The 15,143-nt window shown below is 45.0% G+C and overlaps 1 protein-coding gene across 2 annotated transcripts in view; it reads right to left on the bottom strand.

Moving 5' to 3' along the window:
* Positions 1-15,143, bottom strand: part of CA11 (carbonic anhydrase 11) — a 535,579-nt gene that overhangs the window by 77,138 nt on the left and 443,298 nt on the right. For both annotated transcript variants that reach the window (XM_075276799.1, XM_075276801.1), the window contains one exon: positions 11,738-11,810. In XM_075276799.1, the coding sequence (XP_075132900.1) occupies positions 11,738-11,810 (73 nt within the window). The remainder of the gene's footprint in view (positions 1-11,737; positions 11,811-15,143) is intronic.

Here is a 15,143-nt window from a genome sequence, read left to right as displayed (position 1 = left end):
CAACTCTGCTGGTTAGAGGCTCCCTCCACCCTGATTTCCACCAACTCTGCTGGTTAGAGGCTCCCTCCACCATGAATTGGTCCAAACTGGGCTGTTTAGAGGCTCCCTCCACCATGAATTGGTCCAAACTGGGGTTTTTAGAGGCTCCCTCCACCATGAATTGGTCCAAACTAGGCTGTTTAGAGGCTCCCTCCACCATGAATTTGCCCAAACTGGGCTGTTTAGAGGCTCCCTCCACCATGAATTGGTCCAAACTGGGGTTTTTAGAGGCTCCCTCCACCATGAATTGGTCCAAACTGGGCTGTTTAGAGGCTCCCTCCACCATGAATTGGTCCAAACTGGGGTTTTTAGAGGCTCCCTCCACCATGAATTGGTCCAAACTGGGCTGGTTAGAGGCTCCCTCCACCATGAATTTGCCCAAACTGGGCTGTTTAGAGGCTCCCTCCACCATGAATTTGCCCAAACTGGGCTGTTTAGAGGCTCCCTCCACCATGAATTGGTCCAAACTGGGGTTTTTAGAGGCTCCCTCCACCATGAATTGGTCCAAACTGGGCTGTTTATAGGCTCCCTCCACCATGAATTGGTCCAAACTGGGGTTTTTAGAGGCTCCCTCCACCATGAATTGGTCCAAACTGGGCTGGTTAGAGGCTCCCTCCACCATGAATTTGCCCAAACTGGGCTGTTTAGAGGCTCCCTCCACCATGAATTTGCCCAAACTGGGCTGTTTAGAGGCTCCCTCCACCATGAATTGGTTCAAACTGGGGTTTTTAGAGGCTCCCTCCACCATGAATTGGTCCAAACTGGGCTGTTTAGAGGCTCCCTCCACCATGAATTGGTCCAAACTGGGCTGTTTAGAGGCTCCCTCCACCATGAATTGGTCCAAACTGGGGTTTTTAGAGGCTCCCTCCACCATGAATTGGCCCAAACTGGGCTGTTTAGAGGCTCCCTCCACCATGAATTTGCCCAAACTGAGCTGTTTAGAGGCTCCCTCCACCATGAATTGGTCCAAACTGGGGTTTTTAGAGGCTCCCTCCACCATGAATTGGTCCAAACTGGGGGTTTTTAGAGGCTCCCTCCACCATGAATTTGCCCAAACTGGGCTGTTTAGAGGCTCCCTCCATCATGAATTGGTCCAAACTGGGGTTTTTAGAGGCTCCCTCCACCATGAATTGGTCCAAACTGGGGTTTTTAGAGGCTCCCTCCACCATGAATTTGCCCAAAGTGGGCTGTTTAGAGGCTCCCTCCACCATGAATTTGCCCAAACTGGGCTGTTTAGAGGCTCCCTCCACCATGAATTTGCCCAAACTGGGCTGTTTAGAGGCTCCCTCCACCATGAATTGGTCCAAACTGGGGTTTTTAGAGGCTCCCTCCACCATGAATTTGCCCAAACTGGGCTGTTTAGAGGCTCCCTCCACCATGAATTGGTCCAAACTGGGGGGTTTTAGAGGCTCCCTCCACCATGAATTTGCCCAAACTGGGCTGTTTAGAGGCTCCCTCCATCATGAATTGGTCCAAACTGGGGTTTTTAGAGGCTCCCTCCACCATGAATTGGTCCAAACTGGGGTTTTTAGAGGCTCCCTCCACCATGAATTTGCCCAAACTCTGCTGGTTAGAGGCTCAATCCACCCTGATTTTCAAAACAAATGTTGGTGCCAACCTCAGCTTACTACAAAGGCCAAATTCACTGCTGGTGACAAGCTCTCCTCACTGCAAGTGCCAAATACACATGTTTCAAGGTGTTTTCCTACTGTCAGAGAGGTGGTATTGAGTGTGTAAAGTGTGTAGTTGTTAGGCTGTGATGTTGGGGTAATAGAGGGTCTTTGGTGTGTTAGATGCCCCCAGACATGCTTCCCCTGCTGTCCCAGTGTCATTCCAGAGGTGTTGGCATCATTTCCTGGGGTGTCATAGTGGACTTGGTGACCCTCCAGACACGGATTTGGGTTTCCCCCTTAACGAGTATCTGTTCCCCATAGACTATAATGGGGTTCGAAACCCGTTCGAACACACAAACATTGAGCGGCTGTTCGAATCGAATTTCGAACCTCGAACATTTTAGTGTTCGCTCATCTCTAATAGCTAGTATACAGCTCTTCGGTTTTTCCCTGCCTATCTGAAGCTAAACCCTATCTAGCCCTCAGCTGCTATGTCTCTTTCCCTATCTCTGACCGCAAAAACGGTGAATACGGTGGCGGCCGTTCTTATACATGGGAGGTCACATGTTTTCAGCAGCCAATGGGTTTTTTCAATTTTTTTAACTGCCTCTGTTGTCGTAATTCCTGTGCCACCTACCCTGTGCAGTTATTAATGCAAAAAAAGCACCAGGGAAGGTGGGAGGGGATAAAAATTTTTACTGCATTTCCCTCGTGGTATTCGATTGGAATTGAATACCTCGAACAGCCTGATATTCGATCGAATATCTACTCGATCAAACGATATTTGCTCATCTCTACTAGGAAGCTGTGGCAACATGTGTGGCAGTACGACAGGGAATAATATAATGAACCAGGCTGCAGAACAGGTCTGCCTGTGTGGTGGCAGTGGTGGTACTGGAAGCTATTTAGGAGTAGCATCAGCAGCAGTACAGTAAATGGAAGATAATAAAGCAAGACGGTGACACCACTATTTGGAGGAATCAATCAGTGGTGTTAGAAAATCTTCATAGATCCATGCCTGATTCATTTATGGGGATAATCATACTCATTAGGGAGAGTGTGCACCTACACAGGCGTACGGAGACTTACAAGCCATTTCTGCTCTGCTGGGGATTATGGGTAAAATATGAAAATCTATTCTCCAGGATGTGATTAGGAGAGCAGTGCCTCTGTTTGCTGAACCCTGCTGCACACTCAGCTCTGCTGCATCGGACTACTAAATCGGACACTGCTACATTAGCCAGCGCTGCTACATCGGGCCGTGCGCTCAGCTTGGCTACTCCGGAGTAGCCGAGCTCAGCCAACGGCCAGCTCTGCTTCATCTCCGATGTAGCAGTGCTGGGCGTGAGCTCTGCTCGTCTGCATCTCCGGAGTATCCCAGCTTAGTGCACGGCCCGATGTAGCAGTGCTGGCCGGTGTAGCAGTGTCCGATGTAGCGGTCCGATGCAGCAGAGCTGAGTGTGCAGCAGGTTCAGCTGAACCCTGCTGCACACTCTGCTCTGCTACATCAGACACTGCTACATCGGCCAGCACTGCTACATCAGGCCGTGCGCTCAGCTTGGCTACTCCAGAGTAGCCGAGCTCAGCCAATGGCCAGCTCTGCTTCATCTCCGATGTAGCAGTGCTGGACATGCGCTCTGCTTGGCTGCATCTCCGGAGTAGCCGAGCTGAGCGCATGGCCCGATGTCGCAGTGCTGGCCGATGTAGCAGTGTCCGATGTAGCAGTCCAATGCAGCAGAGCTGAGTGTGCAGCAGGGTTCAGCGCATACTTAGCTCTGCTAAATCTCCGGTGTAGCAGTGCCAGCACTGCTACATCTCGGCATAGGAATGCATTGACCAGCGTTGATTGGCCGAATGCTATAGCATTCGGCCAATCAACGCTGGTTCGTCTGGTGGAGGCGGAGTCTAAGAGCGGTCCTCAGCAGTCTCCATTCTGGTCCGATCTTAGACTCCTCCTCCTCCTTCTGAGTGCACGGCCTGATGTAGTAGTGCTGGCCGATGTAGCAGTGTCCGATGTAGCAGAGCTGAGTGTGCAGAAGGATTCAGCTGAACCTGCTGCAAACTTAGCTCTGCTGCATCGGATTGCTACATCGGACATTGCTACATCGGCCAGCACTGCTACATTGGGCCGTGCGCTCAGCTTGGCTACTCCGGAGTAGTCGAGCTCAGCCAATGGCCAGCTCTGCTTCTTCTCCAATGTAGCAGTGCTGGGCGTGTGCTCTGCTCGGCTGCATCTCTGGAGTAGCCCAGCTGAGTGCAAGGCCCGATGTAGCAGTGTCCGATGTAGCAGTCCGATGCAGCAGAGCTGAGTGTGCAGCAGGATTAAGCGCACACTCAGCTCTGCTAAATCTCCGGTGTAGCAGTGCCAGCACTCCGGAGTAGCCAAGCTCAGCCAATGGCCAGCTCTGCTTCACCTCCAATGTAGCAGTGCTGGGCGTGCGCTCTGCTTGGCTGCATCTCCGGAGTAGCTAAGCTGAGCGCACGGCCCGATGTAGCAGTGCTGACCGATGTAGCAGTGTCCAATGTAGCAGTCTGATGCAGCAGAGCTGAGTGTGCAGCAGGTTCAGCTGAACCCTGCTGCACACTCAGCTCTGCTACATCGGATACTGCTACATCAGCCAGCACTGCTACATCGGGCCGTGCACTTAGTTTGGCTACTTCGGAGTAGCCAAGCTCAGCTAATGGCCAGCTCTGCTTCATCTCCGATGTAGCAGTGCTGGGCGTACGCTCTGCTCGGCTGCATCTCCAGAGTAGCCCAGCTGAGCGCACGGCCCGATGTAGCAGTGCTGGCCAATGTAGCAGTGTCCGATGTAGCAGTCCGATGCAGCAGAGCTGAGTGGGCAGCAGGGTTCAGCGCACACTCAGCTCTGCTAAATCTCTGGTGTAGCACTGCCAGCACTGCTACATCTCGGCATAGGAATTCATTGACCAGCGTTGATTGGCCAAATGCTATAGCATTCGGCCAATCAACGCTGGTTCTGCCGGAGGTGGAGTCTAAGAGTGGTCCACAGCAGTCTCCATTCTGGTCCGATTCCTATGGGAAAAAGTCAGCTCGCGCATATCGCAAGCTGACAGGGATCCTGACATAATACAGTGACTTGGGCATTTTAGATACCCCCAGACATGCTTCCCCTGCTTTCCCAGTTGCATTCCAGGGTATTGGCATCATTTCCTGGGGTGTCGTAGTGGACTTGGTGACTCTCCTGAGTCAAATGGTGGGATCCCCTGAAATGAAGCATTTTTCCCCATAGACGATAATGGGGTTTGATATTCGTTTGAATAGTCGAATATTGAGTGACTATTCGAAATGAATATCGAATATTTTACTGTTCGCTCATCTCTAATCATTGGCAATGTCATCATCATCCCCACTTTTTTCTTATAAATCATGTCCATGCACAGCCTCAGAATTTATGTCAGTCTAGTACAATGGTTATCAGGTTGTTCAGGAGCTCACTGTATGATATCTCAGTAGGATGCAGTGAATTTCATACATGAAGCTATGTTCAGTCGAGGAAAATTTGGCCCCAAAGTGGACCGTGTTGGCAGAAATTAATGCGGTTGTGTACAGGGTCCATTCACATGGAGGAAAATGGCGCTTTATTTGTCACAGAATTTTCAGCGCTGAAAAAAATGCCTCCCATTGACTTCAATGGGTGCTCCTAGCTTTTTTTTCCACTAGAAGACTTAGAAGTCAGAGGAGCTGCGCTCAGAGGTGCCTGACTTTAATTAATATCACTGCAGCATCATCTAGAGCAACTTTAATAGGCAGATTATTGACATGTATGAGTTAAAGTAGTATACTATGCATAACAACTTGGATTTTTGCAGTTAGATTTTTCGGTCTTATCTAAAATTGCTTAAATCTAACTTTGAATCTAATTTTGAATGGTACTTACTTATCTCATATATGTTCCAACTTTTTTTTTTACTGTTCACTGAACCCTATTCAAGCAGTTCATCAAGGCTGTAGTTTTCCCAATTCCATGTGTCCTTATCTGTACTAGTGTTATAGGACATGATTTTCCACAAAATCATATAACAGGATTAATCTCTACAAAAAGACAATTTGTTTAATGAAAGAAAAACCCATAATGGTTCCTTTAACCACTTCCGGACCGCCCATAGACTATATACGTCCGGGAAGTGGTTGCCTTGTTCTGACAGGACGTACCTGTACGTCCAGTCAGAACACAGCAGCTGCACGGAGATCGTGCAGCTGATTTCAATGGGAGCCGGCTGTAACTCCAGCCGGAACTCCCAGAGACATAGCAGTGAAGATTTATTCCCTTCCCTGCCATCTCGATCGCAATGAGCGCTGTATACACAGCTATGGACGCTGCCATAATTCAGCTGCCCTCTGACAGGTGCAGAGTCTTGCAAAAGCTGCTGGGTCCTACAGGACCCCAGATCAGCTCTGTAAGCTGTATATACAGTGTGCAGGAGGCTGGATTTCTCCTGCAACTGGGGTTAAATGTACCAGCACCAGTTATAGGAGAAATCAGCCTCAAGTAAAAAAAAAAAAAAGTGATCAGATGTCCCCAAAGGTCTCTTATCACCTTATGGGGACACAATCTGGAAAAAAAAAATAAAAAATAAAGTTTTTTAAAAATGTAAATAAAATAATAAAAAATAATTAAATACGCTAATAAAACGCCATTATTAAAGGTTATAGCCCCACCCCCGATGACACCATACAAAATAAAAATTACCGTAACGGAGAGGAAAAACTATATTATAAAGTTTTTCAGTGACACTTTGTGTTATTAAATAAAAAAAAAAATAATAAATTGAAAACCAGACACAATTTCCATCCTATTTTGTTTATATTTTCCCGGATATAAAAAAAAATTAAAGCACATTTGAAAATAAAAATAACATAAAAATAAAGCCCTATGTGTCCCCGAAAAAAGACGCAAAAATTAGTTGACTGAGACATACGAGAAAAATTTTACAGACCTCAAAACTGCACATACAAAATAAACCTAAAATGTGTCTGGTCCTGGACCACAAATTGGCCCGTTACTGAAGTGGTTAACTTAATATTTAGTTGCACAACCTTTTGAGGCAATCACTGCAATCAAACAATTCCTGTAAGGGGGCGTTCACACTACCGTTGGTGTCCGTTATGAAGGTGTCCGTTTAAAAGAAAAAAAACGGACACCTATCATAACGGACACATTAGTATCAGTTAGCATCAGTTAGTGTCCGTTTTTTATACTGTCCGTTTTTTTCTTCTTGCTGTTTATGCTTTCTGAGCATGTGCAGAAAATAAACGGACAGAAAATAACGGACTGTAACTGATGGCCATCAGTTACTGTCCGTTATATGTCCGTTGCCCATAGACCTCAATGTTAAATAAAAAACGGACACTTTCTGTCCGTTTTTTAAAACGGACAAAAAAATCCTGCATGTGTGATTTCTCTGTCCGCTTGAAAAAACGGACATGGTTGTTAACGGACCCTTAAGGACACAAATGGACACAAACTGACAACAGATGAAATCCCATTGAAATGAATGGAAATTATAACGGACACAGCTAGTGTCCGTTGCTAAAATCTTGAACGGACAGTAGCAACGGACACTGCAATCGGACACCAACGGTAGTGTGAACGCCCCCTAACTGTCAATGAGACTTCTGCACCTCTCAACAGGTACTTTGTCCCACTCCTCAAGAGCAAACTGCTCTAGTTGTCTCGGGTTTGAAGGGTGTCTTTTCTAGATTACATGTTTCAGCTCCTTCCAAAGATGTTCAAATGGATTTAGGTCAGGGCTCATGGAAGAATACTCAAGAATAGTACAATATTTTCCTCTTAGCCATACTTGGGTGTTGTTAGCTGTGTGTTTTGGGTCATTATCCTGTTGGAAGGCCCATGACCTGCGACTGAGACCAAGCTTTCTGACACTGGGCAGCACATTTCTCTCTAGAATCCCTTGAGATTTCATTGTACCCTGCACAGATTCAAGACACCCTGTGCCAGATGCAGCAAGGCAGCCCCAGAACATAACATAGCCTCCTCCATGTTTCACAGTAGGGACAGTGTTCTTTTCAATTTTCTGTCTGTGAACATAGAGCTGATGTGCCTTGCCAAAAAGTTAGATTTTTGTCTCATCTGTCCATAGGACATTCTCCCAGAAGCTTTGCGGCTTGTCAACATGTAGTTTGGCAAATTCCAGTCTGGCTTTTTTATGATTTGTTTTCAACAATGGTGTCCGCCTTGGTCATCTCCCATGAAGTCCACTTTGGCTCAAACATTGACAGATGGTGCGATCTGACAATGATGTTTCTTGAGCTTGAAGTTCACCTTTAATCTCTTTACTTTTACTGAGCTTTTTTTTTTTTTACCATTCGTATTATCCATCTCTTTGATTGATCATCAATTTCCCTCCTACGGCCCGGTCCAAGAAGGTTGGCTACAGTCCCACAGTTTTTTGCACCAATAACTATGCATGGGGAGGTGAGACAGGAACTATGGTAACGTAGGCATTGAAAAAAATTGATCACTTTTTATTAAAAATTTTATCAGAATCAAAACAGTGAAAAAACGGCGGTTTGGCACTTTTGACTATTTTTCCCGCTACGGCGTTTACCGAACAGGAATATATTTTTCACAGTTTTTAACTACTTTTATATGTGTTCTAGGGAAAGGGGGGTGATTTGAACTTTTAATATTTTTTATATTTTTTTATATTTTTTTTTACTTTTTAAATTTTTTTTTTTTTGCATTTATTAGACCCCCTAGGGGTGTTGAACCCCAGGGGGTCTGATCACTAATGCAATGCATTACAATGCATAGACCAGCGTGCAAAAGAGAGAATTTGCAGACAAGCCTGACAGCCTTGTACAGGCTCCTGGCTGTCATGGCAACATGACATTGGCCCTGGAGCATGCTCCAGGAGCCGGCGATCCCGGGCAAAATGGCGGCGCCCATGCGCCTCCGGGAAAATGGCGCCTCCGGCGCCTTTGACCGTGGCGCCGGAGGGGTTAATGCCTCTGATCGGTCCGGGGACCGATTGGAGGCATTAGGGCCGGTTGTCTACTGCTTAAAGCAGTAGACACCCAGTGGCTATGGCGGCCGCCATAGTTACAGACCCGACATGCGCCGTACTATTACGGCGCATGTCGGGAAGGAGTTAAGAGCTATACTGCAGGGAGAGGAGTCGAGCTATCCACGGGGTGTCCCCCCGAAAACTAACAGGGATACAGAGCAATTCATTCCGGCTAGATATGCTCAACCCAGCTTTCTACAGGGTGTCCCCCCAAACACCTAACAGGGATACAGAGCAGTTCAGTCAGTCCATGTATGCTCAAACCAGTTTTTAATGCTGTACCCACAAAAGCTAAGAGGGATACACAGCATTTCAGTCAGGCTATATACACTCAATCCAGTTTTTTAATGCTGTACCCCCCCAAAGCTAAGTGGGATAAACAGCAGTTCAATCAGTCCATGTATGCTCAAACCAGTTTTTAATGCTGTACCCACAAAAGCTAAGAGGGATACACAGCAATTCAGTCAGGCTATATACACTCAATCCAGTTTTTTAATGCTGTACCCCCCCAAAGCTAAGTGGGATAAACAGAAATTCAGTCAGTTCATGTATGCTCAAACATGTTTTTAATGCTTTACCCCACAAAAGTTAAGTGGGATACACAGCAATTCAGTCAGTCCATGTATGCTCAAACATGTTTTTAATGCTGTACCCCCCCAAAGCTAAGTGAGATACACAGCCATTCAGTCAGTCCATATACACGAAATCCAGCTTTCTAATGCTGTACCTCCCAAAGCTAAGTGGGATAAACAGCAATTCATTCAGTCCATGTATGCTCAAACCTGTTTTTAATGCTGTACCCCCAAAGCTAACTGGGATACATAGCCATTCAATCAGTCCATATACGCAAAATCCAGCTTTTTAATGCTGTACCCCCCAAAGCTAAGAGGGATAAACAGCAATTCAGTCAGTCCATGTATGCTCAAGCCTGTTTTTAATGCTGTACCCCCCAAAGCTAAGAGGTATACACGGCAATTCAGTCAGGCTATATACACTCAATCAAGTTTTTTAATGCTGTACCCCCCAAAGCTAAGTGGGATAAACAGCAATTCAGTCAGTCCATGTATGCTTAAAACTGTTTTTAATGCTGTACCCCACAGACCACAGTGTATAATAATCGGAAGACCAGAAGAAATTATTAAAAATAGCAAACACATACTCACCTTTTCAGGGCATCCTCACTCCATCTGGTTCTATTCTACATCTTCTTTGAGCCTCTTCTGCCTGTGACGCATTCTAGACGTCACTGCTGGGGCCTGTTATTGGGCTTCATTGGTCACGTGGGGCGTGATGACGTCATTATGTCGGCATGCCCCAATTGACTGCCGAGGACCCAATCACAGGCTCCAGCAGTGGTGTGTGAGACACGTGACCTCAATCACAGGCCTTGAAGAGCCCCTAACAGGATCCAGGAATCATCAGAAGACCAGGAGAAGTGTGTATAAATGTTTGTTCATTTTACCCTCCTTCCCTGGCAGACTGTGTGTATACCAATCAGGGAACCAGGCTTTCCTTGATCCATCCCTATCATGGTGTTGCGGGGCACCAGCTATCTTCAGCTGGCTATGGGCCCTATACCACTCTTCGCAACCATGCTCCACCGTCACCGAACCATTGTATTACTACTACGGGTCACCCACTATCGTATCTGGTTAGGGAAGTATGTCATTTACAGCAAAGGCAAGATTTAAGCACTCACCTCAAGAACCCTGATCATCATTAGAACTCAAATAGAACCTGAATTTGTTGCTAAAGACAATTTAGTTCCAGTCCATAACAAGCAAGGTTTCTTGTTCACAAAACAAGTGTAATAGATTCTATGACACCAATCTTCCTCCCGTGGAGCACATGAGAATGTTCTTGACAGAGACAGGGGTGTGTAATGAAGGTGCCATCTGTGATGGACAAGAAAAACAATCCTCTCTACTGGTGGTGTATTACACCAGAAGGGCAAGCAGAGATAAGATCAATGGGCAAGCTGAGGTCAGGAGGGGCAGAGTTTCTTTGTAACACTATACAGAATAGGTTTAGGGCAGGTGGCACAGAGTCAATACAGTTATCAGACAGAACACATTTAGAGTAATGTAAAAAGGCAGATATCAAACAAGTGTAATCAGCATGTACACTAGTATAAGACACCTATACAGGAACTAGCAAACTGGAACCTTATTGCTCAGGTATCATCCCCTGGGGAAAGGTGCCTTATATACCCTGTGAACAAAGGAGGTTGGCCAGGTACAACAAACACGCACTGACTCTTTTAGAGTCAGCAAGAACAAAGTAGCAGGTTAAACTTTGCTACATTTTTACATATACAGTACTGTGCAAAAGTTTTAGGCACCCAAGGAATAAAATTATGAAAAGTTCTTTTGAAAATAAAAGAGAAAAAGAAAAACAAAAGAAAAATATAAATCAAATCAACTTTTGGTGTAACCACCCTTTGGAGGCAGAGTCCTGGAAGTGATGATATGGCCCCCACAGAGCCCAGATCTTAACTTCTAACTTGGGTAAGATGAAGGAACAGAAGAGTTTGAGTCTACATTAACTGAACATTTATTAACACTTATTATCTTACTTTTTATCTTAATCTTTATCCTTTTATCTTTAATCGTTATATTATCTTAATTTCAGCATCTGTGGTGGATGCCAGTGAACATTCCAATAAATGTAATTTTTCTATAATGCCCTTATACTATTGTACACTGTGTAAATTCTGACTCTCAATTCTTAGTTAAATAATTAAAAAAATAAATAAAATCATTCAATATGTTATAAAATTTACCCAAGAGCTTTAAAACTCACACGTCAACATGATGACTTAACATACTCAATTATTACACTTACACACACACTACTAGACCTTTCCCTAGATGTTGTTCAACAGAATTATATTATCAATCAGCCCTATGATCAGGTCAAATTTCCACTAGAGACTTGATAACATATCACACATTTCATTTTGATCATATTTCTGCTCCATCGTCTGCAAGTTAAAAGGATATTGCTTTACCCCATGGGATCTTCAGAATTCTTACTTCTAAAAGATATCTTTGTGATGGTTTCTCTGTTCAACATCCTGTTGAGAAATGGATTGGAGTTATCCGCCACCTTCAAAAGAGGAGACCACAGAATTAGTGCTGGTAATGCAGGGGAATAAAACATATTTTTTTCTTAGTTTGCCAAATGCATTCTGATGTAAAATGATGCTGAACTCATGCATGATTCATCACGAAAATGCAAATCTAACTATAATTTATTTGTTAGCAACAGTGTGAAATACTGCATGCAGTAAAAACAGAAAGTGAAAACAAGTAATACGACAAATATCTTTAAGTTCTATACTTACTTTTTAGATTTCTATATATTTTTTCTATAAAAGTTCTAATCTAAATTGCAATGTTCAGTCTGATTAAACATTTTACCAAAAATATGTATTCATAATTCTTATATATTTCTTGCCTGATAAGCAGGTAAAGTAAACATTATGAAATCTACTACATCTCAGGAAAAAATTTGAAATTCAAATTCATTGAATTATTCATTAGTTGCACATACACATTATCATGTTTTTCAGAAAAGGAAATCATTACAACAAATTCTCAAATACGGAATTAGTTCTAAACTGTGCACATGCATGGCAAATTGAATCGAAAGAATTTGTACAAAATTCATATATTCCAATGTCCAAAACTTGAAGCCAATATATAAAATAAACCTGTACATCTTCCCTAACACTCGAGGGCCCCACGTTGCAAAATCACAGTGTTTAACATTACTTGCAAAGTACATTTGTAGAAAAAAATCAGCAGTGGAAAAGCTACCATTTCAAAAATGCTCGCGTTTTTGAAAATTGCAGCATGTCAATTACAAAAATGTCATTGTGAAAGACACTGTGGAAAAAAATGTGTTTCCACCACAGTTTTTTCTGCAGCATTTTTTTATGCAGCAATTCGCTGCGTGGGGACTTAAAAGATGAGAATTTTTTTTTACCAAACTGCAGCCTAAAACTAAAACTGTGTGTATGTGCACACAGACACATGGTAAGTTAGCTTCACTAAAAAAAAAAAAAAAACATAAAAGTGTTGAACAGTAAGCAGCCAATGACATCAAAAGTTCAATCCATCCCGGGATCTTCCCCAGATCTTCCCAATAAATATTTTTGGTTTTTTTTTGTCAGCTTGCGTGGACTTTAGAGATGCTGCAGAGTACTAATTTTCCCCAGATTTCCCAAGAGCCATCTTCTCAACAGTACTGCCTTCACAATCACAGTCTCACAGAAGCTAGAACAAGTAAGTGATCCTGACCATAGTACCCAAAGGGTCCATTCACATGGAGCTTTTTGGCAAGAATTTTGGCACTGAATTCATGTCAGAATCCACATGGAAAAAAGGCCTCCCCATAGAGTATTTATGGGTTCCGCAAATATTTTTTTCCACTAGCTTTTTTGCCGCTTGCTTCAGGCGCATTCTGCTTACAAAAGCAACGAATTCAATGGGAGGCAGAAAATCCACATTGCAGATTTGGGCACGGATTTGGGTGTGGAATTGGGTGCGGAATTGGCAAAAACTATGTCCATACACTGTGCAGGAGGAAAAAAACATTTCCTAATTCCTGAAGCGGATTATTTCCCTGCCAAAAGCCAAAATGCCTTTTTATCTCAACTGTAGCCCTGACAGGCAGAAGTCCGTCCTGGATTTGTACAGTTTGTTGTAGGGTTGTTGGAGATTGCATTTCTCCTCCGGTGGAAAACAGGGATACAGAACAGTTACTTGTTGCCATATATGTGACAAACAGCTTTTCTCTGGGGTCCCTCCAAAAACATAGCAGGAATCCACAGCAGACAGTTCTTGCTAAATACTTCCAAAACAGCTTTTCTCTGGGGTCCTCCCAAAAATATAGCAGGAATTCACAGCAGGCAGTTCTTGCTATATACTATACGTCCAAAACAGCTTTTCTCTGGGGTCCCCCCCCCCCAAAAAAAAATAGCAGGAATCCACAGCAGGAGGTTCTTGATATATACGTCCAAAACAGCTTTTCTCTGGGGTCCCCCAAAAAATATAGCAGGAATTCACAGCAGGCAGTTCTTGCTATAAACGTCCAAAACAGCTTTTCTCTGGGGTCCCCCCAAAAAACAGCAGATATCCACAGCAGGACGTTCTTGCCATATACATCAAAAACAGCTTTTCTCTGGGATCCCTCCAAAAAACATGTCAAGCGGGGAGAGCAGTGTAGATGTGGAGGGAAATGCATCACCAAAGAGGGTGGCTAGAGGTAGAGGCATGTCCAGAGGCAGAGGACAGCTGCTTTGAAGCCAGGCCACAGCCAGCAGGGCCCAAAATGTTCCCTCTTGTAGCCAGCCTAGAAAAACTCTCACATCGAGGCCACAGTCTTCGATGGTGTGGAATTTTTTTAATGTATGTGTGTGGACAAATATACAGTGGTTTGCACACTCTGCAACTCAAAACCGAGTAGGGGCTCTGAAAAGAGCAACCTTACAACCACTGGCATGCACCGTCATTTGGAAGGCAAGCACTGGGCTCAGTGGCAGAGAGCAAACGCAGGACAATCGTCGTCCGGCTTTGCCGCCACTGCCTCTTCCACTGTTACCAGTGCTGGTGCTGCAGTCCTGACCAGCAGCCATGAAATCTCCACATGTTCCTCCACCACTTTGGATACTTCTTCCTCATCCTCCCCTTTTCCTGCCTCAGCTCCTTCTCCTGCCTTAGCTCCTTCTCCTGCCTTAGCTCCTTCTCCTGCCTTAGCTCCTTCTCCTGTACCATCATGCACCTCTTCACAGCAACCCACCATGTCCCAGATTTTTGATTGCAGGCAAAAATACAGCGCTACCCACCCCCATGCACAAGCCTTAAACACGCACATCTCCAAACTCCTGGCCCAGGAGATGTTGCCGTTCCAGCTTGTGGAAACTCAGGCCTTCCATGATCTGATGGCAAGTGCGGCACCTCGCTATGCCATCCCTAGCCGTCACTACTTCTCCCGCTGTCCCATCCCCACCTTGCACCAGCACATGTCACACAACAACAGGCGGGCCCTAAGTTCCGCGATTTGCACAAAGGTCCACTTGACCACCAACGTGTGGACAAGTGCATGTGGACAGGGATGCTACATTTCTACTGGGTCACAATCTGGGGTGGTCTACCTCAATTCCCCACCCAACATTCCTGGCAGGGGCTCTGAACCACCACCCTCCTCCTCCGCCATCACATCGACCCCAGCTACTTGATAGAAACGCTGCAGCACTGGTGTGAGGAGACGTCAGCAGGCCGTGCTGAAGCTCATTTACTTGGGGGACAGGCAGCACACTGCCTCAGCTAGTCTCAACTCTGCTGGTTAGAGTCTCAATCCACCCTGATTCCCCCCAACTCTGCTGGTTAGAGGCTCTACTCACTCCAAGGGCCAAAAACACTGCCAGTGCAAGGC

The sequence above is a fragment of the Leptodactylus fuscus genome, chromosome 6 (genome assembly GCF_031893055.1).
Source record: "Leptodactylus fuscus isolate aLepFus1 chromosome 6, aLepFus1.hap2, whole genome shotgun sequence".
Taxonomy (NCBI): domain Eukaryota; kingdom Metazoa; phylum Chordata; class Amphibia; order Anura; family Leptodactylidae; genus Leptodactylus; species Leptodactylus fuscus.
This window is presented reverse-complemented; position numbering and strand designations above follow the sequence as displayed.